The sequence below is a fragment of the Pelophylax lessonae genome (genome assembly GCF_965119305.1).
Source record: "Pelophylax lessonae genome assembly, chromosome: 3".
In the NCBI taxonomy this organism is placed as follows: Eukaryota; Metazoa; Chordata; class Amphibia; order Anura; family Ranidae; genus Pelophylax; species Pelophylax lessonae.
Window position 1 is genome coordinate 88,281,267 of NC_138770.1, and position 24,441 is coordinate 88,305,707.

The window sequence follows — 24,441 nt, forward strand, 5'->3', positions numbered from 1 at the left end:
TTTGTACCCCTAAAAGGCTAGATGAGGAGTAGGGGGAGTATGGAACAGGCAGCACCCTCAAACCTTCAGAAGTATGAGATGAACCCCAACAACTTGGAAAGGTGGATCTCTCTCACACGTACCAACACAGACTATCCCCCAATTTAACTGATCCCCAAAACTTTTTGACTAAATAGCGGAATAGAAAATATGATCCAAAAAAAGTGTATGTATATCACACGTACACAACCACACTAGGCCCCAATTACTATTGTTTGTACCCCTAAAAGGCTAGATGAGGAGTAGGGGGGGTATGGAACAGGCAGCACCCTCAAACCTTCAGAAGTATGAGATGAACCCCAACAACTTGGAAAGGTGGATCTCTCTCACACGTACCAACACAGACTATCCCCCAATTTAACTGATCCCCAAAGGTTTTTGATTAAATAGCGGAATAGAAAATATGATCCAAAAAAAGTGTATGTATATCACACGTACACAACCACACTAGGCCCCAATTACTATTGTTTGTACCCCTAAAAGGCTAGATGAGGAGTAGGGGGGGTATGGAACAGGCAGCACCCTCAAACCTTCAGAAGTATGAGATGAACCCCAACAACTTGGAAAGGTGGATCTCTCTCACACGTACCAACACAGACTATCCCCCAATTTAACTGATCCCCAAAGGTTTTTGATTAAATAGCGGAATAGAAAATATGATCCAAAAAAAGTGTATGTATATCACACTTACACAACCACACTAGGCCCCAATTACTATTGTTTGTACCCCTAAAAGGCTAGATGAGGAGTAGGGGGGGTATGGAACAGGCAGCACCCTCAAACCTTCAGAAGTATGAGATGAACCCCAACAACTTGGAAAGGTGGATCTCTCTCACACGTACCAACACAGACTATCCCCCAATTTAACTGATCCCCAAAGGTTTTTGATTAAATAGCGGAATAGAAAATATGATCCAAAAAAAGTGTATGTATATCACACGTACACAACCACACTAGGCCCCAATTACTATTGTTTGTACCCCTAAAAGGCTAGATGAGGAGTAGGGGGGGTATGGAACAGGCAGCACCCTCAAACCTTCAGAAGTATGAGATGAACCCCAACAACTTGGAAAGGTGGATCTCTCTCACACGTACCAACACAGACTATCCCCCAATTTAACTGATCCCCAAAGGTTTTTGATTAAATAGCGGAATAGAAAATATGATCCAAAAAAAGTGTTTGTATATCACACGTACACAACCACACTAGGCCCCAATTACTATTGTTTGTACCCCTAAAAGGCTAGATGAGGAGTAGGGGGGGTATGGAACAGGCAGCACCCTCAAACCTTCAGAAGTATGAGATGAACCCCAACAACTTGGAAAGGTGGATCTCTCTCACACGTACCAACACAGACTATCCCCCAATTTAACTGATCCCCAAAGGTTTTTGATTAAATAGCGGAATAGAAAATATGATCCAAAAAAAGTGTATGTATATCACACGTACACAACCACACTAGGCCCCAATTACTATTGTTTGTACCCCTAAAAGGCTAGATGAGGAGTAGGGGGGGTATGGAACAGGCAGCACCCTCAAACCTTCAGAAGTATGAGATGAACCCCAACAACTTGGAAAGGTGGATCTCTCTCACACGTACCAACACAGACTATCCCTCAATTTAACTGATCCCCAAAGGTTTTTGATTAAATAGCGGAATAGAAAATATGATCCAAAAAAAGTGTATGTATATCACACGTACACAACCACACTGGGCCCCAATTACTATTGTTTGTACCCCTAAAAGGCTAGGAGTAGGGGGAGTATGGAACAGGCAGCACCCTCAAACCTTCAGAAGTATGAGATGAACCCCAACAACTTGGAAAGGTGGATCTCTCTCACACGTACCAACACAGACTATCCCCCAATTTAACTGATCCCCAAAGGTTTTTGATTAAATAGCGGAATAGAAAATATGATCCAAAAAAGTGTATGTATATCACACGTACACAACCACACTAGGCCCCAATTACTATTGTTTGTACCCCTAAAAGGCTAGATGAGGAGTAGGGGGGGTATGGAACAGGCAGCACCCTCAAACCTTCAGAAGTATGAGATGAACCCCAACAACTTGGAAAGGTGGATCTCTCTCACACGTACCAACACAGACTATCCCCCAATTTAACTGATCCCCAAAGGTTTTTGATTAAATAGCGGAATAGAAAATATGATCCAAAAAAAGTGTATGTATATCACACGTACACAACCACACTAGGCCCCAATTACTATTGTTTGTACCCCTAAAAGGCTAGATGAGGAGTAGGGGGAGTATGGAACAGGCAGCACCCTCAAATCTTCAGAAGTATGAGATTGTGTTCACTGTACCCCACAAAGATTGAGTTCACTGCACCCCACAATGATTGTGTTCACTGCACCCCACAAAGATTGTGTTCACTGCACCTCACAAAGATTGTGTTCACTGTACCCCCCAAAGATTGTGTTCACTGCACCCCACAAAGATTCTGTTCACTGTACCCCACAAAGATTGTGTTCACTGCACCCTAAAAGGATGTTGTTCACTGCACCCCACAAAGATTGTGTTCACTGCACCCTAAAAGGATGTTGTTCACTGCACCCCAAAAAGATTGTGTTCACTGTACCCCCCCAAAGATTGTGTTCACTGCACCCCACAAAGATTGTGTTCACTGCACCCCAAAAAGATTGTGTTCACTGTACCCCCCAAAGATTGTGTTCACTGCACCCCAAAAAGATTGTGTTCACTGTACCCCCCAAAGATTGTGTTCACTGCACCCCACAAAGATTCTGTTCACTGTACCCCACAAAGATTGTGTTCACTGCACCCCAAAAAGATTGTGTTCACTGTACCCCCCCAAAGATTGTGTTCACTGCACCCCACAAAGATTCTGTTCACTGCACCCCACAAAGGATTTTGTTCACTGCACCCCAAAAAGATTGTGTTCACTGCACCCCAAAAAGGATTTTGATCACTGCACCCCAAAAAGGATGTTGTTCACTGCACCCCAAAAATGATTTTGTTCACTCCACCCCAAAAAGATTGTGTTCACTGCACCCCACAAAGATTGTGTTCACTGCACCCCAAAAAGATTGTGTTCACTGTACCCCCCAAAGATTGTGTTCACTGCACCCCACAAAGATTCTGTTCACTGTACCCCGCAAAGATTGTGTTCACTGCACCCCAAAAAGATTGTGTTCACTGCACCCCAAAAAGGATGTTGTTCACTGCACCCCAAAAAGGATGTTGTTCACTCCACCCCAAAAAGATTGTGTTCACTGCACCCCACAAAGATTGTGTTCACTGCACCCCAAAAAGATTGTGTTCACTGCACCCCAAAAATGATTTTGTTCACTGCACCCCAAAAAGGATTTTGTTCACTGCACCCCAAAAAGGATGTTGTTCACTCCACCCCAAAAAGATTGTGTTCACTGCACCCCAAAAAGATTGTGTTCACTGCACCCCACAAAGGATTTTGTTCACTGCACCCCAAAAAGATTGTGTTCACTGCACCCCAAAAAGGATGTTGTTCACTGCACCCCAAAAAGGATTTTGTTCACTGCACCCCAAAAAGATTGTGTTCACTGCACCCCACAAAGGATTTTGTTCACTGCACCCCACAAAGATTGTGTTCACTGCACACCAAAAAGGATTGTGTTCACTGCACCCCAAAAAGATTTTGTTCACTGCACCCCAAAAAGATTGTGTTCACTGCAGCCCAAAAAGATTGTGTTCACTGCAGCCCAAAAAGATTGTGTTCACTGCACCCCAAAAAGATTTTGTTCACTGCAGCCCAAAAAGATTGTGTTCACTGCAGCCCAAAAAGATTGTGTTCACTGCAGCTCACACACAGAAAAATGGATGTGGATCACTGACACCTGCCTATCTCCAATCCCACACCACACAGCAATATCGATTGTAGTTTGTAGAACACAGTTTCCCTAAAATTCAGCAGACTCTGTCCCTAACAGGATTGAGAAGAGATCGTAGATCAGGATTGAGTGCAGATTCACCCCACCCCCCACACAGCAATATCGATTGTAGTTTGTAGAAGACACTGACCCTATAATTCAGCAGACTCTATCCCTAAAATGCCTACAACTCGCCCTGCCTAAACACTCCGACCTGTCCCTCAATTCTATCCGGACACAAATGTTTTTTTCCTGCCTATCTTTCCCTAATCAGCAGCCAGCACATTGATGTGTGCTCTGTCCCTTAGCTAAGCAGCAGAATGACGCTGCTGCGGCGGCTGCCTCGAACTTATAAAGACTTGGTCACATGCTTCAGACGGCCAATCACAGCTACTAAGACATTTGCAGGCATGGCTGGGATGGCTTAAGGCACACCAGTTAAACGATTGTTGATTGGCTGTTGAAAGCCCGCCATGAAAAGAGCGCCAAAGCATGCAAAACCCGGAAATAAAACGACCGAACACGGATTTTTACCCGAACATACAGTAAAGTGTCCGTGTCCGTGTTCGGGTAAAAAAAATCCAATTATTCGGTACGAACACGAATAATACAGTCCGTGTTCGCTCAACACTACTTATAATATGTCCAAAATAGGACAGCTTGAGCCTAGTTCACAGTTCAAATTCATCAATAATTTTCCAGCCTTGCGTCTTAATTTTTCAGGTTTCACACCAATGATAAAAACACCTTAGACTGGACTATTTGGATCTTTGTACTTATAGACATATATTTACTTTTGATGTTGTTTTTTAGTCTTTTATTATTGCTCTTATAGGCCCGTCTTTGTTGCACTTCCTAAGTACTACTGTGTTGCATTTCTTAATGACTACTGGATCCATATATCTTCATTATCATCTTTTTTTTTTTTTTAATTAGTTAAAGTAATTGTAAACTTGTAAAACAACCCATTCAGTTTAAAATAGAAATGAAAGCTAAAACATTTGTGTATAGATATTAAAAAAATAAACATTATAAATGCCCTTTTCCCCTTTTTTATAAGTAATCACATTCCCTCTGTTCTCAGCTGCATAAGAGCTGGGGGAGGAGGAGCAGCAGCACACTGAGTTTCCCAGTGAATGGCTGTGGAGCATGTCAGGTCAAGTCTGATCATTGGTGGAGTGCATGCTGAGCTCCTAGCATAACTAGAGAATAGTGATGAGCTGAAAACTAAAAAAATCAAAAGTCCTCATTTTAAAGGCTTAAATGCAAGTTATTGCCCAAAAAAAGTGTATGGGGGTCTGGGTCCTGCCCTGGGGGACATGTACCAATGCAAATTTTTTTTTTTTTAAACGATCATTTTTACAGGAGCAGTAATTTTTAATGATGCTTAACGTGAAACAATAAAAATGAAAAATTCCTTTAAATATCGTGCCTGGGGGCTTCCCTTAATGTGCCTGTAAAGTGGCGCATTTGTGCAATGTATGTAGCCTGCTGCAGCAATACTGACATTTCTAAAGAAAAAAAATGTAATTTAAACTTGCTCGCGGCAATACAGATAGAAAACATGAAAAAAAAAAAAAAAAACGGCGTAGGGTCCCCCCCAGTCCATTCCAGACCATTATCCAAGCAAGCAGCCTGGCTGGACAGGATAAGCGAGCACCCCTCCCTCCTGAATCATACCAGGCCACTTGCCCTCAACATGGGGAGGGTGCGTTGGGGTGCCCCCCAAAGCACCTTGTCCCCATGTTGATGGGGATAAGGGTCTCTTCCCAACAAACCTGGGCTGTGGTTGTGGGGGTCTGCAGGTGGGGGCTTATCGGAATCTGGAATCTGGGCCCCCAGATCCCAGCCCCCCCACCATGCGAATCGATATCAGGTACATCGTACCCCTACCCATTTACCAAAAAAGTCTACATAAAAAATCAAGACAAAAGCCAGTTTTCCTTTGTGAATCACGTCGTCCGCTGCAGAGGCGGGCAACGTGATTGACGATGGATTTACATTGGGGACACTATTTTTTATTTTTTAATAAAGGACTTGTTAAAAACTGGCTTTTGTCTATATTTTTTATGTACACTTTTTTGGTGAATGGGTAGGGGTATGATGTACCCGATATCGATTCACATGGGGGGGGGGGGGTGGGCTGGGATCTGAGGGCCCCCTTCTTAAAGGGGGCTTCCAGATTCCGATAAGCCTATACATGAATCCATGATGCGTGTACAGCATCCTGGAGGAACCTCAACTTATCTTCAGTCCTTGCCCATAGATCCCTCACATCTCACAAACTTTCAATTTTTAAAGGTCTGAGCACTTCTGAGTTTGTTAATGTCCAGCCCAGCCCTCCAATCTCCTGCACATTTCTATAGGATGGGTGAGCTCACTGGTCATTGCAAAGGTTTAGGGTGAGGTGCCTTGGTCTTCAACAATGTACACAAAAGCAAAGAATTAAAAATCTTTCTGGTAATATTATCTACAGATGAACCAATTACAAAACATCAAGGCTATATAAAAAAAAAAAAAACATTTTACAAATACCTGCTTTAAATGTGGTAGATTTATAAGAACTTTTTTTTTTCATTTTATTTGAGAATATACATTTTGGATATTAAATGAAGCAGATCATTCAACTTATATCTAATTAAATTAATTAATTAAATGCGACCCTTACCTCTTGTTGCTTCACTAGGAAGGCATCAATGAGATTCCGTTGGTCATTTACATCTAGATTTTTCTTCTGTTTAGTAAACTTTACTCTTATGAAGTTTTGCAACTGTCTCATATTTTCGAAAAGTTTTTGGTGAGGTCCTGGAAGCAGGTCTAACAAGGTTGGAATAACATTGTATAGCTATAAAAGAAACAAATATACATACAGGTATATGTGACAAACTCACTCAGGACAGGGGCTTTTGGAGGGGACTGCAGGCTAGCCTCTTGCCTACTGACTATGGGCCCTGGCTTTTGAGGGAACACTGCTCTTTGTGGGGTGTATGCTGGGGGGGGACCCTTGGAGTAATGTTACTTTGGATTTAAATCCATGTCTCCCCTAGAGACACAGACTCTGGGACTCTAGGCCTAGGATCAATGTTAAAGGCCTAGCTGCCTATTGCCAATAGGGGACTTCTCCACATATCATCACCAGCTCACCAGTTCCACACATTGTTGATTGTGGTGATTACCTCACTTATTGTCTACTGTGGGGATGTGTTTACACTTATAATAATGTGTATTGTACTTCAGGAGCTCAATGACGGCAAGTCTGCTAGTTAATTAGCTCAATTTAATTAAATCACTGTCATCTATTAATTGCTAGTGGGAAAGTAGAATACTGTTTGTGTTGGTTTTGTCTTAGATATTTTTATTTATTTTTCTGTACACAATTTCATCTGCATATGAAGATGTAATCAGGCACCTTACCGGGTGGGGTATATATTCGGTGTGAGTTTGTTCAATAAATGTTCCAGATCTCATACAAGCTATTCTCAGCTAGTTTTGTATGGGGACGGCTAGAATATCTGATATCTATTTTCAAGACTGAAGGAAACGGTATACTGACGGAATCCCACAAGCACATTATGGGGTTGCAGTTCCGTTGTAGTTTATAATTAAAAATATACTTGAAATTTGATAGACTGTAAAGGGTAGGCTAAGAAAGAAACTGTAATTTTCTCCTTGGGATGAACAAGCAAATAGCAAATAGTAAAACTATTACATTTAGGCTTCAATTCACACTTGCAAAAAATGTTAACATTGACATTAACGCAAACCAAACCACCTATAGTGTTTTTGATGCGATAAATGCACATGCCGGCCTTTTGGAAAAGCTAATGTTTAAAATTTCTTGAGAATACCCCACAGCTCATGGCAGAAGTGCATCATTGTGGGGTTTAAAGCATCCAGGAGGCATGGTGACATCAATCACACCTGCCAGGAGTGTTGTAGGCTATGGCCGAAGGCTTTTTTTAAATCTTTTTTTGTCAACCCTTTCATTTATTTGGTTTTTAAAACTAACTCTGTTTTGAAGGGGTGGGATGAGCATTTTCTTGGAAGGTCTACTTTTAGGTCTATTCTTGTCAAGTACACCTCCATTTTATTTGGCTAATAAAACAACAATATAGTAAGGGTAAGTCATGGGATAATTTGGTGTTTATCCCATGACTATCCCTATTTGGTGTTTATCCCAAGATAGATGATCCTGCCAACGGGAAACCATGAAAATACCAACGAAAATGGCCGCACTCCGACAGATATAATGATGCTTCTTTATTGAACCAACTGAAGACAATACAGGATACAAAAAGGTAGGTGGGTTTCACACGTAAAGTCATGCTTGTTCAACAAGCACAACTTTACGTGTAAAACGCGTTTACTTTTTTGTTTCCTGTTTTGAATGTCCGTTGGTTCAATAAAAAGCATCATTTTATCTGTTGGAGTGAGGCCATTTTTGTTGGTATTTTCAAGTTTGGTGGTGGTGAGCCGAGGAGAGCACCCACAGTTATTTGGAGCCTTCCTAATTGGCATGAGTGGTGTGTATACCTGTTGTTAACGGGACACCATGCCCTGGTTTTTGCCTCCGGTTTTCTCTCTGGAGCTTGTTCTCAATATCTGCTACTATCTCAGAATAATATATAATATTATATAACTCTCCTAAAAACGAACCTGCTTGAGCTATAATGGTAAGGAAAGCGCTAAATGGCCAAAGAGGTAGAACATAGTTGCTAATCCAACAAAATGCACTGCATCACCTTACTTGTATAGTATAAAAAAGTGATCAGTACCTCACAACTATGGATGAGCTCAGTCATGCTCAGTTACTAGTCTAAACCAATGTGAGTGAGGTCACCAGGAAGCCATCACTGTACTGAGCCAATCTTAAGCAGCTGAAGCATTTACCATCCTTATATACATGCACCTTTGGGCAGGGAATGCCCCAGCTGCAGATGATTGGCCTAGTACAGGGACAGCTTCCTGGGGGCCTCTCTCAGATGGGTTTGGACTAGGACCCGAGCATGCCTGAGCTCATTTTTACAAACAAACCAAAAAATCATGATTTTAATATTAATCATTAGTTAAAAATCATAATGGCCAAACATTAACTGGTATCATCTAAAAGTCCAAGCATTTGAAGTACCATAATCCTGCAACTCAGTGAATTACTCTATTGCAAGTAAAGGGCAGGTGCTTACTTCAATAACTGCAATGTTCAACGCCCATTCAAAAAAAAAACCTTATGCAGACTATGTATTTCATCGAAATACTATGCACAAATACTTTTTGGAAATTTGACGTTTCACATGCTTGTGGATCATGCATTCCCTGTCAACAGCGGGCCGCCGACACCTGCTGATCGTTCTGTACACAGGCAGAATGGCAGTCTACCTATGTAAACAAGGCAGAACGCCATTCTGTCAGTAAAGAAGGCATGGATCCTGTGTTCCTGTAAAGCAGGAACACGATCCATGCCTTCCACTAGTAAAAGCACCTCCCCCACAGTTAGAAACACATCTTAGGCACACAGTTACCCTTTGATTGTCCCTAATGTTAACCTCTTCCCTGCCACTGTCATTAGTACGGTGACAGTGTATATTTTTAGCACTGATCACTGTATTAGTGTCACTGGTCTCCAAAAAAGTGTCAAAAGTGTCAGTAAGGGGATTATTTACTACAGCTAAAGAGCAAAATTAGTCACAATTCTCCATAGAAACCAATCAGCTTCCAGGTTTTATTGCCAAAGCTTGATTGAATAATTTGAGGTTAGAAGATGATTGGTTTCTATGCAGAAATATGACTAATTTTGCACTCTCTAGCATTAGTAAATAAACCCCTTAGTGTCCAATTTGTCTGCCACAATATCACAGTCACACTGTTAGTCACTAATCGCCACCATTACTAGTAGAAACAAAATATTAAATAAAAATTCCATAAATATATCCCATAGTTTATAGACGTGATAACTTTTGCCCACCAATCAATATACGCTTATTAGGATTTTTGTTTACCAAAAATATGTAGAAGAATACATATTAGCCTAAACAGATAAAGAAATTTGATTTTTTATATTTTTTATGAGATATGTTTTAAAGCAAAAAGTAGAAAATATTGTTTTTGTTCTTCAAAATTGACGTTCTTTTTTTGTTTATTTAGCGCAATATATAAAAACCGCAGAAGTGATCAAATACCACCAAAAGAAATCTCTATTTGTATAAAAAAAAAAAAAGGACATGCATTTTCTTTTCTAGTACAGCGTCGCACGACCGCGCAATTGTCAGTTAAAGTAAAGCAGTGCTGTATCGCAAAAAACAACCTGGCCAGAAAGGGGGGGGGGGGGCGGTAAATCTTCTGGAGCTGAACTGGTAAACTATAACACCTGCTCTTTATCATTGGTGAGATTTAGCTATTCTCTATTTGTCCTGGTGATGTTCAATCAGTGATGGGAAATTCCCAATTTTAAAAGATCGGAAGTCAGGAATTGAAGGGAAATCTCATGAATGATTCTAATCAATCTCCTTTTCCCCTGCCTATAAAAGATCAAAAGAAAGTTTTGCTTAGGAAAAACTCTATAATAACATTGAAATTGTTCTGCATATGCGCAACTTTTTCAGGTATGCCATGTTTGGCAGTTTCTTTTTCTTTGATCATTGATAGTCTTTTAGAAAATGTTCTATGGGGATCAAATAGAAAACCAATTTATAACACGTCACCCACACACATACAAAAGAAACTTACCATTACCGCACAGGAACTCATAAGTTGTATGTTTTCATTAATCATACCCATGAGTCTCAGTATAATGGGATCATCGTATTTGAATCGATGACCAAGTAGTATGGAGATGATTATATTGGCCACTGCAGCATTAAGAACGGTCAGAATATCAAAAGGTTTACCTGGAATTAAAAAAAACAAACAAAAAAAAAAAAAACATGATTTGTTAGCAACATGGAGCCACATTCATACTGAAGAAATACATGGAAAAAAAAACTGTAGTCGGTCCACAGCGCTGGCAGAGAGGATTCTGCATCTGATCAAACAACAGAAATTTTTTACAGGCACACTAATTCCTGAAGACGCCAAATACAGTGAAACTGGTCACTTCTGGGTCCTGTGTGACTGCCCATCTGGGCTGCCCCTGAGAGCGAGGCATGAACCGCACGCTAACGTTGAAATACCAGGCTCCATATGCACATGCTGTATACCTAGTGCCAGGATTTAGGCACAATTACATGTGAGCGCAACCTTTTTATATTTGTTTTTAACCACCAATAAATATACTACACTAAGAAGTCCTTCTTATTATGTCACCTGTGGAGTTAATTCACTTAGCCTAGCCATACCCCTAAGGCAGTGATAGCGAACATTGTCACCCCAGATGTTTTGGAACTACAATTCCCATAATGCTCATCTACACTGCAGAGTGCATGAGCATCATAGGAAATGTAATTCCAAAATAACTTTTGCGCAAACCAATCAAAACACGCTTATTGCAATTTTTTTTACCAAACATACGTAGCAGAAAACAAATTGGACAAAAATGTTAAAAAAATTAGATTTTTACATTTTTTTGGGGGGGGGGGGGGAATTTCATATAAAAAAAATATGAAAAATATTGTTATTTTTTCAAAATTTACGCTCTTTTTTGTTTATAGAGCAAAAAGTAAAAATCGCACAGGTGATCAAATAGAAATAAAACTCTGTTTGTGGGGAAAAAAAGGACGTCAATTTAATTTGGGTACAGCGTCGCACGACCGTGCAATTGTCCGTTAAAGTCACGCAGTGCCGAATCGCAAAATAGGGCCTTGTCAGGAAGGGGGTAAAATCTTCCGGGGCTTAAGTGGTTAATTTACAGAACATGCCCACAACTTTGAAGATGTTTTTTTTTTTTATTGTGAAGCAAACAACAAATAGGACAAAATAACAGAAAAAGTCAATGTGCATAACTATTCATCCGCCTAAGGTCAATACTTTGTCGAGCCACCTTTTGCCCATTCCTTGCAAAACTGCTCCAGCTCCTTCAGGTTAGATGGTTTACACTTGTGAACAGCAATTTTTAAGTCTGACCACAGATTTTCTATTGGATTGAGGTCTGGGCTTTGACTAGGCTATTCCCCTTAAACCACTCAAGTGTTGCTTTAGCAGTGTGTTTGGGGTCATTGTCTTGCTGGAAGGTGAACCTCCGTCCTAGCCTCAAATCATGCACAGTGTTTGGTTAGCGGTGCCTCTTGCTTAAGTGTTGCAGCCTCTGGGGCCTTTCAAAAAAGGTGTGTATATGTAATGACAGATCATGTGACACTTAGATTGCACACAGGTGGACATCATTTCACTAATTATGTGACTTCTGAAGGTAATTGATGGCACCAGAGCTTTTATGGGCTTCATAACAAAGGAGGTGAATACATACGAAAATGCCAATTTTCTGTTTTCTATTTCTAAAAAATAGTTTTATGTATATATTTTTCTCATTTCACTTCACCAACTTAGACTATTGTGTTCTGATCCATCACATAAAATTCAGATTAACAAAACATTGAACTTAAGGCTGTAATGTAGCAAAATATGTAAAAAGTCAAGGGGGTGAATACTTTTGCAAGGCACTGTATAAGCAGAAGGAAGGGGGGTTTAAATCAGAGTCATGAATACCGGCAACAGGGTGGTCTGGTCTAGTGTGCATCACAAAACATCCCACGATGGCAATGTGAACAGGCCTAATGAACCAGGAAAGGGAGACAAAAGTACATGGGTTGACCTTTTGTTGCTGGCCCCCTTGCCATCACAGGTGTTTACGGTGTACATGCGGCAGAACACAGTGGAATAGAGAAGGCATGGGTGGCGTAGAAGGAAGTGTCCAGGACTGTGAGAATCTCTAGAGTGGTTGCTCAGAGGTCTTTATAAGCTGTGAATGATGGAAGCTGAAGGCTTCCTTTGTCAAAAGACTCAGACCTGAGGTTTGTGGTAGGGTCCTTTATACTCGTGAAGATCAAGTATGCGAGAGACGTGTTGACAAAGTTGTAGCCCACCAAGGGCAGGGATCGGGTAGCCCCTGTTGCCTAACAGGTAAGGACATTATAATACAATTAGCCACCACGAAGGAGCAGGACCAAGCCTCAGGATGAATGTAGAATAATGAGGGTGTATATCCAAACACAAAAAAAAAAACAGAAAACCAAGTAGTTTAGCTCCAGTAGGGTTAACCACAAATTGGAAACTATTGGGAAATATTACTTATCTCCTCAGGTGATGACGCCGAGCATCATCAGTCAGGCATCATGTGGGGTCTCTGGTGAGCTGAAGAGGCAGTCGGGCTACCTTCAGTAGGAGCCCCCGTATATCAGGACTTGGAGGGGTCGCGGGGGTCCATCTGCGATGACAATGTTGTTGACCATGCCATTCCATGGAATCCTCTGAAGTGTTGGTGTTCCATGACTCAGGGAGATGGAGAGAGCGATACCATCCATGTGTAGTTGCCGAGAGGCAGAAGCGGAACATCCATTTGTATGTGACACTTCTGGCTCAGAGAGAATCCAGCAAGAGTTGGAGCTCTCTTCTCTGTTGCAGAGTTATGTTAGAGAGGTCCTGGTATAACTGAATTTCCATGCTGCAATAGAGAATGTGGCATCTCTCTCTGGCTCATCATAGATATCTTTTATGGGGAGCTCATTAGGCAAGACACAATGTTGCAGAAAAAACATAAAAGACTGAGTAGCCAAGGAGGTGTTCTCAAGCCAGACTAAATTAGTCGGCGAGAATCAAATTTGGACACGCACCACACGGTCAGGTGGGACCGGGAACCTAGCGCAACCTAGGAGGCATAAACAAAATGGGTAGGAGTTGGAGGGACAGTGAGATCCCCCCAGGAATGGTTGCAATAAGAGGCTCACTGGGATTACGGTGCAAACGGAATAACTTTATTAGTGAAGATGTACATACATGGATAGAATAAATAATCAATCAGTAAAACAAGTGTGGGGGCTCATCAGGAGAACTGATTGACTCTGTGGACCCCTATGGGTGTCAAGATCATACAGACAGCAAATGGAACACGTGTAGGTCCCCGCCCATCCAATCCCAAAATAGCACTGTTTAGGACGAGCTTGGTGTGATAAGTCGGGGCAAGCCGACCTGAAAATCACTCTGAAAGCCCGAGCAACTGTGCTTGTGGCCAGGAAGAAGACTCATAAGGAGCCCTGTGGAGAAGGCGCCTGGGTATGCCCGAGAAGAGTGTAAGAAATGTTGGGAAAGTCACTCAGAGAGTGACTAAATGTCATCAAGTGTAAACAGTACATCACAGACAAAGGGCAAAGTGCGGCAACATGATCTCATAGAATGTCAAACAACAAGGGCAAAATTCCTGTAATGTGAGTTTCATAATCTAGCTAGAAACCTCCAGAGAAAACCGGGCCCCATAGGGCAGTTCATGGCTTCCAGTGCCAGAGGGATCGTGGCTGAACAGCCAAATTGCTTAAACAGCAGGTGGTAGTATATGGTAGAGTGTGTTGGAGGGATCCTGGCTTAAACAGCCATACAGCTTAAACAGCAGTGGGAGGAGGGTATGTCTCCAAAGTGGGATCCCCCGTGTAAGACAAAGAGGGAACTATAAATTAGTCCCAAGTAGTGGCTGATCGCCAAAGATCTTTACCTACTGACTGGCTATCCAGGGTATGGCAGAACTGGAACAATAAGGGAAAGTATTGGAGTCAATCTGCATCGGGGGAGTCCCGATCGGACCATTGGCTGGGGTTGCTAGGAGTTCCGGGGATATGGTATGGCGACCGTACTCAGTAAAAGATCCAGGTGTGGATGTGTGGAAAGGTATATATAGGTCTTACCAGGGATCACCCGTACTCATCCGTGGATTCAGGGATGTCCGTGCCGAACCCCGCACTAAGGTCAATATCAGGGAGAGCATACGTCGGTGATGAGTTGTCCAGTAGTCCGTTGGGCTTGTTACTGCCAGTGACGTTAGGGCCTTCACCGTCAGAAGAGCTGTAGGGACCGGCTCGATTCCGTATCCGGACGAAATTCTGGCGCTGCTTCCGGGTCGCGGTGAAGAGTTTACCGCCAGTCAGTATAGATCTCTGCAGGGACGAAGGGTGGGCGGGGCGTCAACGTGTGATGTCGACGCGTTTCGCGTGCTTACGCACGCTTCCTCAGGACGTCATCACGTTCTCCGGGGTACGTTTTTATAGGCTGTGTCCGTAGAAACCCCAATCAACAATTAGGTGCTCCCGGAGACTTTCGGACTGAGGCCATCTGGTGGTAAAGATGTAGTACTACCACTGCATTATTGTAATGCATTGCAAGTTCTGTTCCCGATGTCGGCCAGAAACGACCATGTAAAAGCCTGGCGGTAACAAGTGATAAAAGAAGGGATGGGGGGGGGGCGCCTCCCCCTTTTTCCTTGCAGGGGGGGCAAACAAGATTCTCATGTCACAAGGCCAGGGTCTATGTAACTTTAGCTCCTGCTTAGCAATAGCTGAGGTAAAGATGGACCATACAATGTACAAATAACATGGAAAAAATGAGTAAGAACATAATCCCATAAGTAGACCGGCATGTACTGGGTTACAACTCATGTGCAGAGCATGGTCATCTTTTCAGGATGTGAGATTGTACATTCTGCTCTATGGCTCGTTGGAAAGATGGATATATAGTTATATCATAGGTATATTTCCAAAAGGCACAGAAATCATGAAAAATAGATGGAAATTAGGGCATATCCCTTTGCTGGGGGAGAAGAAAGATGAACAGTCGAGAACTAAAATGGAGGGAGATTTTTAGTCAGAGTTGATGAAGGGCCATTGGCCCAGTTGTGAAGATATGATAGGTGGGGGTCGTGTCTAGGGGTCCAGAAAGATCTTAAGGCTTAGCTCATTATTAAGTCCGTAAGGCGTGAGTGTGGAGAGCCGAAAGATCCAGGCTTTTTCCTCTCTAAGGAGTGCCTTGTCAAAGTCCTCCCTCCGGGGTGAAATATTGAGGGCCCAGAATCCCTTGACTTTCAGGCCCCTAGTATTGCCTCCGTGAAATTCCTGAAAATGTTGTGCGAGTGGAGTGTCCTCCTTCAGCCTTATGCTTTTTAGGTGTTCCCCTATCCTGATTCTTAAAGTCCTCTTGGTTTTGCCTATATAGTGTTTGCCACACGGGCATGTGATTTGGTACAGGAGTTTCGAGGTACTGCAGTTGATGAAGGAGGCTATCTTGAATTTTTTCTTTCCTGTTGAGTCAAAGAAGACTAAATGATGCATGGAGAGTCGATGTCTTTGCCTCTTGAATGGAGGGAATGGAAGTCGCGGAGGGTTGGCCGAGAAGATCATCAAAGATCACCACTACTGCTTTAGATATGTCACCTGGTTTGATTGATTCTGGGAGATCGCACACTCTGATGTTGTGCCTGCGCCCCTGATTATCAAAATCTTACAGTTTCCTGTAGAAGTCATGGAGGTGGTAAGAGGAAATTTCAGCAACTTGTACCTGCTGAATGCCTACCACGTGGTGACTAGTCATATGCTCCACCTCCTCTAATCTAGAGCCCAGAGTCTGGAAATTACTGCAGAGATCTGCTATGGCTGTAGTGAATGTGTCCTTAATGACAGCTACTACAGCACGGACACCTACATAGTGGGTGAGCGGCTGAGGAGAGGTCTTGCTGCGGGAGACTGCCACTCCCAGAAACTTGGGAGGAGGGGAACACATCTCCCGACAGGGAAGGGGAGGAAAATGACACATATATTTCAGCTTAGTTACTGTATGTGCCAATGTCTTGGGGGTGTGGGATGCAGAAGAACTCCGCGGACTTTCCTCATTGTGAGTCGGGTGTACTCTCATCTAGACTGCAGGAATAAACTAGAGCAAGTCCTCATCAAGTGAGAGCTCTGTATTCAGGCAGCCATCATGGATCAAGGCCAAACCACACCCCCCATGCAGGTGCCTTTAACTGTGTTCGGAGTGCTCAAATACCAGATTTGGTTTGCAAGGTGCTGACTAGCCCAGAGAGAGTGTTTAATGTAGACTGCCGGGCTGTTATTGTGGCATAACTCTCTTTAGCCCAGTATGTCAGAGTGCATGGTGCTAATTGCGGAGTCATGAACACAGGAAACAGGGGACCCGAGAAAACATCGCCTCCATCGGGGGGTGAGCGCTACATTAATCAAATTATCTATTATCATTGAGGATTCAAACAACATCATCCAAAATTCACACGTTTTTATCACTGAACCTTGTTTAAAAGATGTGTCAATCTTGAATCAAAACCTTGAAAATCTGAATGCTAGTGCTAAAAAAAAAAGTATCACCGACTCAATTGGTTTTGTTGCAAGTGTACTCATATGGGTACAACCACTTCAAGCTTGAATTTTGGATGAAAGTTGTGAATTTTGGGTGAAAAATTTGATAAGCACACAATTAAAGGAAACCATGCATTTATAAATTGGGTTGACCCTCCTCTTTGAGGCATATATAGCTTGATCTCCAACATCTTAAACCATAAATTTGGCTAGCCAAGACCATAAGCCTTGGCTTTAGGCACTGTAATGATTTATGGTACTGTATAATTTTAATATTACACTAAAAGCAGCACAAAAGATTCAGAATTCACAGAGAATATTCTTTGCTGAACCTAGGAGCATTTAGCAGTGGACAGAGTCAGTCAGCAAAGTGTTGATAAATCATTGCTTTTAACACAATTAAAAATGTATCACGGAAATACTAAGCAGATTAATCCATAGTTCATCATCCATTGCCAGACACATGCAGATTGGAACTCACCAGACTTGTATAAAGTACTCGAAATTTCTACTTGAGTAAAAGTACAAGTGCTCGATCAAAAAATGACTTGATTAGAAGTGGAAGTGCTCGCAGAAAAAGTTACTTAAGTAGAAGTACTAAAGTATTCAACATTTTTTTTACTTAAGTATTGCAAGTAGTTTTTTCAAAAAATTTGCTACTTAAGAACTAAAAGTAAAAAGTACCAGTAGTTATGAAAAAAAATTTCTACTCAAGTACTGAAAGTAAAAGTACAAGTACTGTGTTATGTAGTTATTAAAGAAAGAAGTCAAAAGTTTGAACATCATATTATTTTTTATTATTTCAAATGATTTATTCAAATGATTAACCTGTGTTTGTTAGTAGTTTCTTGATGCACTTTAAGCGCTGTAGCACCATTTATTTGTTTGTTTCATATTTTCTTTTTATTGGAAAGATTTGGTATAGCAGCTTTTATTATACACAGCCTTTATTTTCGTATGCGCTGATTTACAAATGACATTATACACATTTTTTTGAGCTTTATGCAACCTGCCATCTACTGTTCTGGCAGTGGTAATTTTTTTAAAAGTAACGAGTAACTATGCAGCACAAAAAAAAATATCGGAGTAGAAGTATCGAAATCATCGAAAAAATGTAGTGAAGTAAAAGTAGAAGTAGGAGAAAAAAATTATACTCCAGGAAAGTACAGATACCGCATTTCGGTACTTAAGTACAGTACTTAAGTAGTTCTACTTCGTTACTATACATCTCTGGAAGATGGAATGATTCCAAGATCGCCATTTCTGTTACCAATTGCCTGTAACTAAGATAAATAAATAATACTTTTCATTATTTTTTACCTGTATGTGTGTAGTATTACTTACTTGAACTACAGTATATTGAGAGGTTTAAAATCAATTATTGTGTGATTTTTTTTTTTAATAAATTATATAGGAGTGTAGTCATGCTATTTGTAAATGTATTTACATCACAAACACCTAAACTAGAGTGTCTCATCTTTTTGTAGGCAATATAAATAATCATATCTTAAGTAATTTCCTTGCAGTGCCAGTATATTGGTGATATCAGAACTCATCACCACCAGAATAAAGACCTGGCTTGGGACACTATAATATCTGTTGAAAATAGTTTGATTATTAGCTATTACAAATGAGTCCCTGATGTGCAAGGCCAACAAACATCTTTTCATATATTTAATTGCTCATTTGGGAGTTTTGTTCAAACGTGGACCTCTTGGATGTGCATATTATTCTTGTCTAAACACTTCTAAAGTTCCTCACATGATGAGCATTTGGGATGGGTTCAAACATCCATATGTGTCAGATATTATAATCATCATGGAAAAAAATGCTTAAGAATGAGCAGTGACAAATAGCCTGATCTACCCATATAGGAACACATGGAAATGGTTATCAAGGAAGAACCTGTTAGATCATTCCAATAACAAATGCAGACACATTTGGGAAAAAAATCCAACAGTAAATAAAAGCTAATCAATGTTCTTTTTCTCACAGAACACAAGGCATAAAAAGAATAATGATAAAGGCAAAGATGCATCAAAATAATCACCTCCATAAGTTTTCAGTGTCTGCACTAAACATTCAGCTTCTTCACTAATCTTGTCTTCTATAGCTCTTTTTCCCATCCCGTAATCTCGGAGCGTTGAAAGAGTGAATTTTCTCATTGCCTTCCAACTCTCCCCATTAGAAAAAAAAATACCTACGTAAGCAGGAAGAATGTAATATGTTATTGGGTGTCAAAAAATATAACTATCAAATACAAATGCTGCCCAAAAGATCCAGGGCTGCTGATATCAATATTAAACAGTTTCTAGTGTCTACTTTATCCAAACACAAGAACAGAAAAAAACACACACATGCTATAATAAATACATACATCCCCCCCCTTAAATTACTTTATTCCAAGCAGCTGTAAGCAGCTGGAAGCAGGAACCAGATGACAGCTTGCTGGACTGTGAGCTGTAGAAGGCTGGATGGGCAAGATACAGGGTAGGACAAGCTGGGTCTGTAATGGTCAGGCAGATCAGGCATAGATGGTAGACAACAGGATGGTCAGGTAACCAGCCAAGTCAACAATAGGAGATGGATCAAGCAGAAACAGGAGGCAAAAGCTGTATCCAAAGACAAGCCAAGGTCGGGGCAGGTAACAGACAAACACAGGTCAGAAGTAAGCTGGATCAGAATCAGAGGTCACACGGAATCAGGAACAACACACAGAAGCTGCAGACCAAATAGCAATGAGCCTGTACTGAACCTGTTTAAATAGCCCACTTGGCGCCAGAATTAGTGACAGATACGTGCACACATTGATGAACGAGGGCCCGTGTGCACTTATGTGCGCCTATGCCCACGGCTATGCACATCTGCCTGACCAGTTGTCGGTCTGCGCATGCACATATGTGTGCACCGAGAGACCCCCCCATCTACACTACGAACATGCCTTCGCTGACAACCCCTCCTTCCAGGTCAATCTGTCTCAAAGTATAATCCCCCCAGGTCAGTTTGTCCCCCAGTACACTGCCCCCACACCCTCATTAATCTGTACTCCAGGATAATCCCCCTCCAGGTCAGTCTGTCCCTCAATACAATCCTCCACTCTGACCCCAAGGTCATATGTGTGCCCCAAGAAACTCAGTATGTCCCCTATGTCCCCCAGTACAACCCCCTATGTCAGTCAGACTGACCTAAGGTGATTGCACTGGGGACTAACTGACCCCCAGTACAATCTCTGCAATAGTTTATTTTTTCGGCATTGCAATAGTTGCACAAATGTTTTTCAAATCACTGTTTTTACTCAAAGTACCCTACAATCATTAGCGCACATAAACACAACATACCTTACAATATTCCTGTTAAATTCCTATTAAGGCCTCATTCACATGTGATGTACTATAGTAGTGTTGAGCGAACACGGACTGTATTATTCGTGTTCGTACCGAATAATTGGATTTTTGTTACCCGAACACGGACACGGACACTTTACTGTATATTCGGGTAAAAATCCGTGTTCGGTCGTTTTATTTCCGGGTTTTGCATGCTTTGGCGCGCTTTTCATGGCGGGCTTTCAACAGCCAATCAACAAGCGTTTAACTGGTGTGCCTAAGCCATCCCAGCCATGCCTGCAAATGTATGAGTAGCTGTGATTGGCCGTCTGAAGCATGTGACCAAGTCTTTATAAGTTCGAGGCAGCGCCGCAGCGGCGTCATTCTGCTGCTTAGATCAGGGAGAGAACACACATCAACGTGCTGGCTGCTGATTAGGGACAGACAGGCAGGAAAAAACCATTTGTGTCCGGATAGAATTGAGGGACAGGTCGGAGTATTTTAGGCAGGGCGAGTTGTAGGCATTTTAGGGATAGAGTCTGCTGATTTTTAGGGAAAGTGTGTTCTACAAACTACAATCGATATTGCTGTGTAAGGTGGGGTCTGCACTTAGTCCCAATCTACGATCTCTTATCAATCCTGTTAGGGATAGAGTCTGCTGAATTTTAGGGAAAGTGTGTTCTACAAACTACAATCGATATTGCTGTGTGGGGTGGGGTCTGCACTCTGCACTCAGTCCCGATCTACGATCTCTTATCAATCCTGTTAGGGATAGAGTCTGCTGAATTTTAGGCAAAGTGTGTTCTACAAACTACAATCGATATTGCTGTGTGGGGTGGGGTCTGCACTCTGCACTCAGTCCCGATCTACGATCTCTTATCAATCCTGTTAGGGATAGAGTTTGCTGATTTTTAGGGAAAGTGTGTTCTACAAACTACAATCGATATTGCTGTGTGGTGTGGGATAGGAGATAGGCAGGTGTCAGTGATCCACATCCATTTTGCTGTGTGGGCTGCAGTGAACACAATCTTTTTGGGGTGCAGTGAACACAATCTTGGTGCAGTGAACACAATCTTTTTGGGGTGCAGTGAACGAAATCCTTTTGGGGTGCAGTGAACACAATCTTTGTGGGGTGCAGTGAACACAATATTTTTGGGGTGCAGTGAACAAAATCATTTTAGGGTGCAGTGAACACAATATGTGTGGGGTGCAGTGAACACAATATTTTTGGGGTGCAGTGAACAAAATCCTTTTGGGGTGCAGTGAACACAATCTTTGTGGGGTGCAGTGAACAAAATCCTTTTGGGGTGCAGTGAACACAATCTTTGTGGGGTGCAGTGAACACAATCTTTTTGGGGTGCAGTGAACACAATCTTTGTGGGGTGCAGTGAACAAAATCCCTTTTGGGGTGCAGTGAACACAATCTTTGTGGGGTGCAGTGAACACAATCTTTTTGGGGTGCAGTGAACAAAATCCTTTTGGGGTGCAGTGAACACAATCTTTGTGGGGTGCAGTGAACAAAATCCTTTTGGGGTGCAGTGAACACAATCTTTGTGGGGTGCAGTGAACACAATCTTTGTGGGGTGCAGTGAACACAATCTTTTTTGGGTGCAGTGAACACAGTCTTTGTGGGGTACAGTGAACACAATCTTTGTGGGGTGCAGTGAACACAATCTTTTTGGGGTGCATTGAACAAAATCCTTTTGGGGTGCAGTGAACACAATCTTTGTGGGGTGCAGTGAACAAAATCCTTTTGGGGTGCAGTGAACACAATCTTTGTGGGGTGCAGTGAACAAAATCCTTTTGGGGTGCAGTGAACACAATCTTTGTGGGGTGCAGTGAACACAATTTTTGTGGGGTGCAGTGAACACAATCTTTTTTGGGTGCAGTGAACACAATCTTTGTGGGGTACAGTGAACACAATCTTTGTGGGGTGCATTGAACAAAATCCTTTTAGGGTGCAGTGAACACAATCTTTGTGGGGTGCAGTGAACAAAATCCTTTTGGGGTGCAGTGAACACAATTTTTGTGGGGTGCAGTGAACACAATCTTTTTTGGGTGCAGTGAACACAATCTTTGTGGGTTACAGTGAACACAATCTTTGTGGGGTGAAGTGAACACAATCTTTTTGGGGTGCAGTGAACAAAATCCTTTTGGGGTGCAGTGAACACAATCTTTGTGTGGTGCAGTGAACACAATATTTGTGGGGTGCAGTGAACAAAATCCTTTTGGGGTGCAGTGAACACAATCTTTGTGGGGTGCAGTGAACACAATCTTTGTGGGGTGCAGTGAACACAATCTTTTTTGGGTGCAGTGAACACAATCTTTGTGGGGTGCAGTGAACAAAATCCTTTTGGGGTGCAGTGAACACAATCTTTGTGGGGTGCAGTGAACACAATCTTTTTTGGGTGCAGTGAACACAATCTTTGTGGGTTACAGTGAACACAATCTTTGTGGGGTGCAGTGAACAAAATCCTTTTGGGGTGCATTGAACACAATCTTTGTGGGGTGCAGTGAACACAATCTTTTTGGGGTGCAGTGAACACAATCTTTGTGGGGTGCAGTGAACAAAATCCCTTTGGGGTGCAGTGAACACAATCTTTGTGGGGTGCAGTGAACACAATCTTTTTGGGGTGCAGTGAACAAAATCCTTTTGGGGTGCAGTGAACACAATCTTTGTGGGGTGCAGTGAACAAAATCCTTTTGGGGTGCAGTGAACACAATCTTTGTGGGGTGCAGTGAACACAATCTTTGTGGGGTGCAGTGAACACAATCTTTTTTGGGTGCAGTGAACACAGTCTTTGTGGGGTACAGTGAACACAATCTTTTTGGGGTGCATTGAACAAAATCCTTTTGGGGTGCAGTGAACACAATCTTTGTGGGGTGCAGTGAACAAAATCCTTTTGGGGTGCAGTGAACACAATCTTTGTGGGGTGCAGTGAACACAATCTTTGTGGGGTGCAGTGAACACAATCTTTTTTGGGTGCAGTGAACACAATCTTTGTGGGGTACAGTGAACACAATCTTTGTGGGGTGCATTGAACAAAATCCTTTTAGGGTGCAGTGAACACAATCTTTGTGGGGTGCAGTGAACAAAATCCTTTTGGGGTGCAGTGAACACAATTTTTGTGGGGTGCAGTGAACACAATCTTTTTTGGGTGCAGTGAACACAATCTTTGTGGGTTACAGTGAACACAATCTTTGTGGGGTGAAGTGAACACAATCTTTTTGGGGTGCAGTGAACAAAATCCTTTTGGGGTGCAGTGAACACAATCTTTGTGGGGTGCAGTGAACACAATATTTGTGGGGTGCAGTGAACAAAATCCTTTTGGGGTGCAGTGAACACAATCTTTGTGGGGTGCAGTGAACACAATCTTTTTTGGGTGCAGTGAACACAATCTTTGTGGGGTGCAGTGAACAAAATCCTTTTGGGGTGCAGTGAACACAATCTTTGTGGGGTGCAGTAAACACAATCTTTTTGGGGTGCAGTGAACGAAATCCTTTTGGGGTGCAGTGAACACAATCTTTGTGGGGTGCAGTGAACAACATCCTTTTGGGGTGCAGTGAGCACAATCTTTGTGGGGTGCAGTGAACACAATCTTTTTGGGGTGCAGTGAACAAAATCCTTTTGGGGTGCAGTGAACACAATCTTTGTGGGGTACAGTGAACACAATCTCATACTTCTGAAGATGTGAGGGTGCTGCCTGTTCCATACTCCTCCTACTCCTCATCCATCCTTTTAGGGGTACAAACAATAGTAATTGGGGCCTAGTGTGGTTGTGTACGTGTGAGATACATACACTTTTTTTGATCATATTTCCTATTCCGCTATTCAATAAAAACCTTTGGGGATCAATTAAATTGCGGGATAGTCTGTGTCGGTACGTGTGAGATCCACCTTTGCAAGTTTTTGAGGTTC

General features: G+C 42.1%; 1 protein-coding gene across 1 annotated transcript in view; it reads right to left on the reverse strand.

Moving 5' to 3' along the window:
• The window catches only part of LOC309550377 (uncharacterized protein), a 151,649-nt gene that overhangs the window by 102,301 nt on the left and 24,907 nt on the right, over positions 1 to 24,441 (reverse strand). The window contains exons 4-6 of the mRNA XM_082250772.1: positions 19,250 to 19,399; positions 10,649 to 10,809; positions 6,594 to 6,770 (exon numbers count right to left, since the gene is read on the reverse strand). Coding sequence (XP_082106898.1) covers positions 6,594 to 6,770; positions 10,649 to 10,809; positions 19,250 to 19,399 — 488 coding nt within the window. The remainder of the gene's footprint in view (positions 1 to 6,593; positions 6,771 to 10,648; positions 10,810 to 19,249; positions 19,400 to 24,441) is intronic.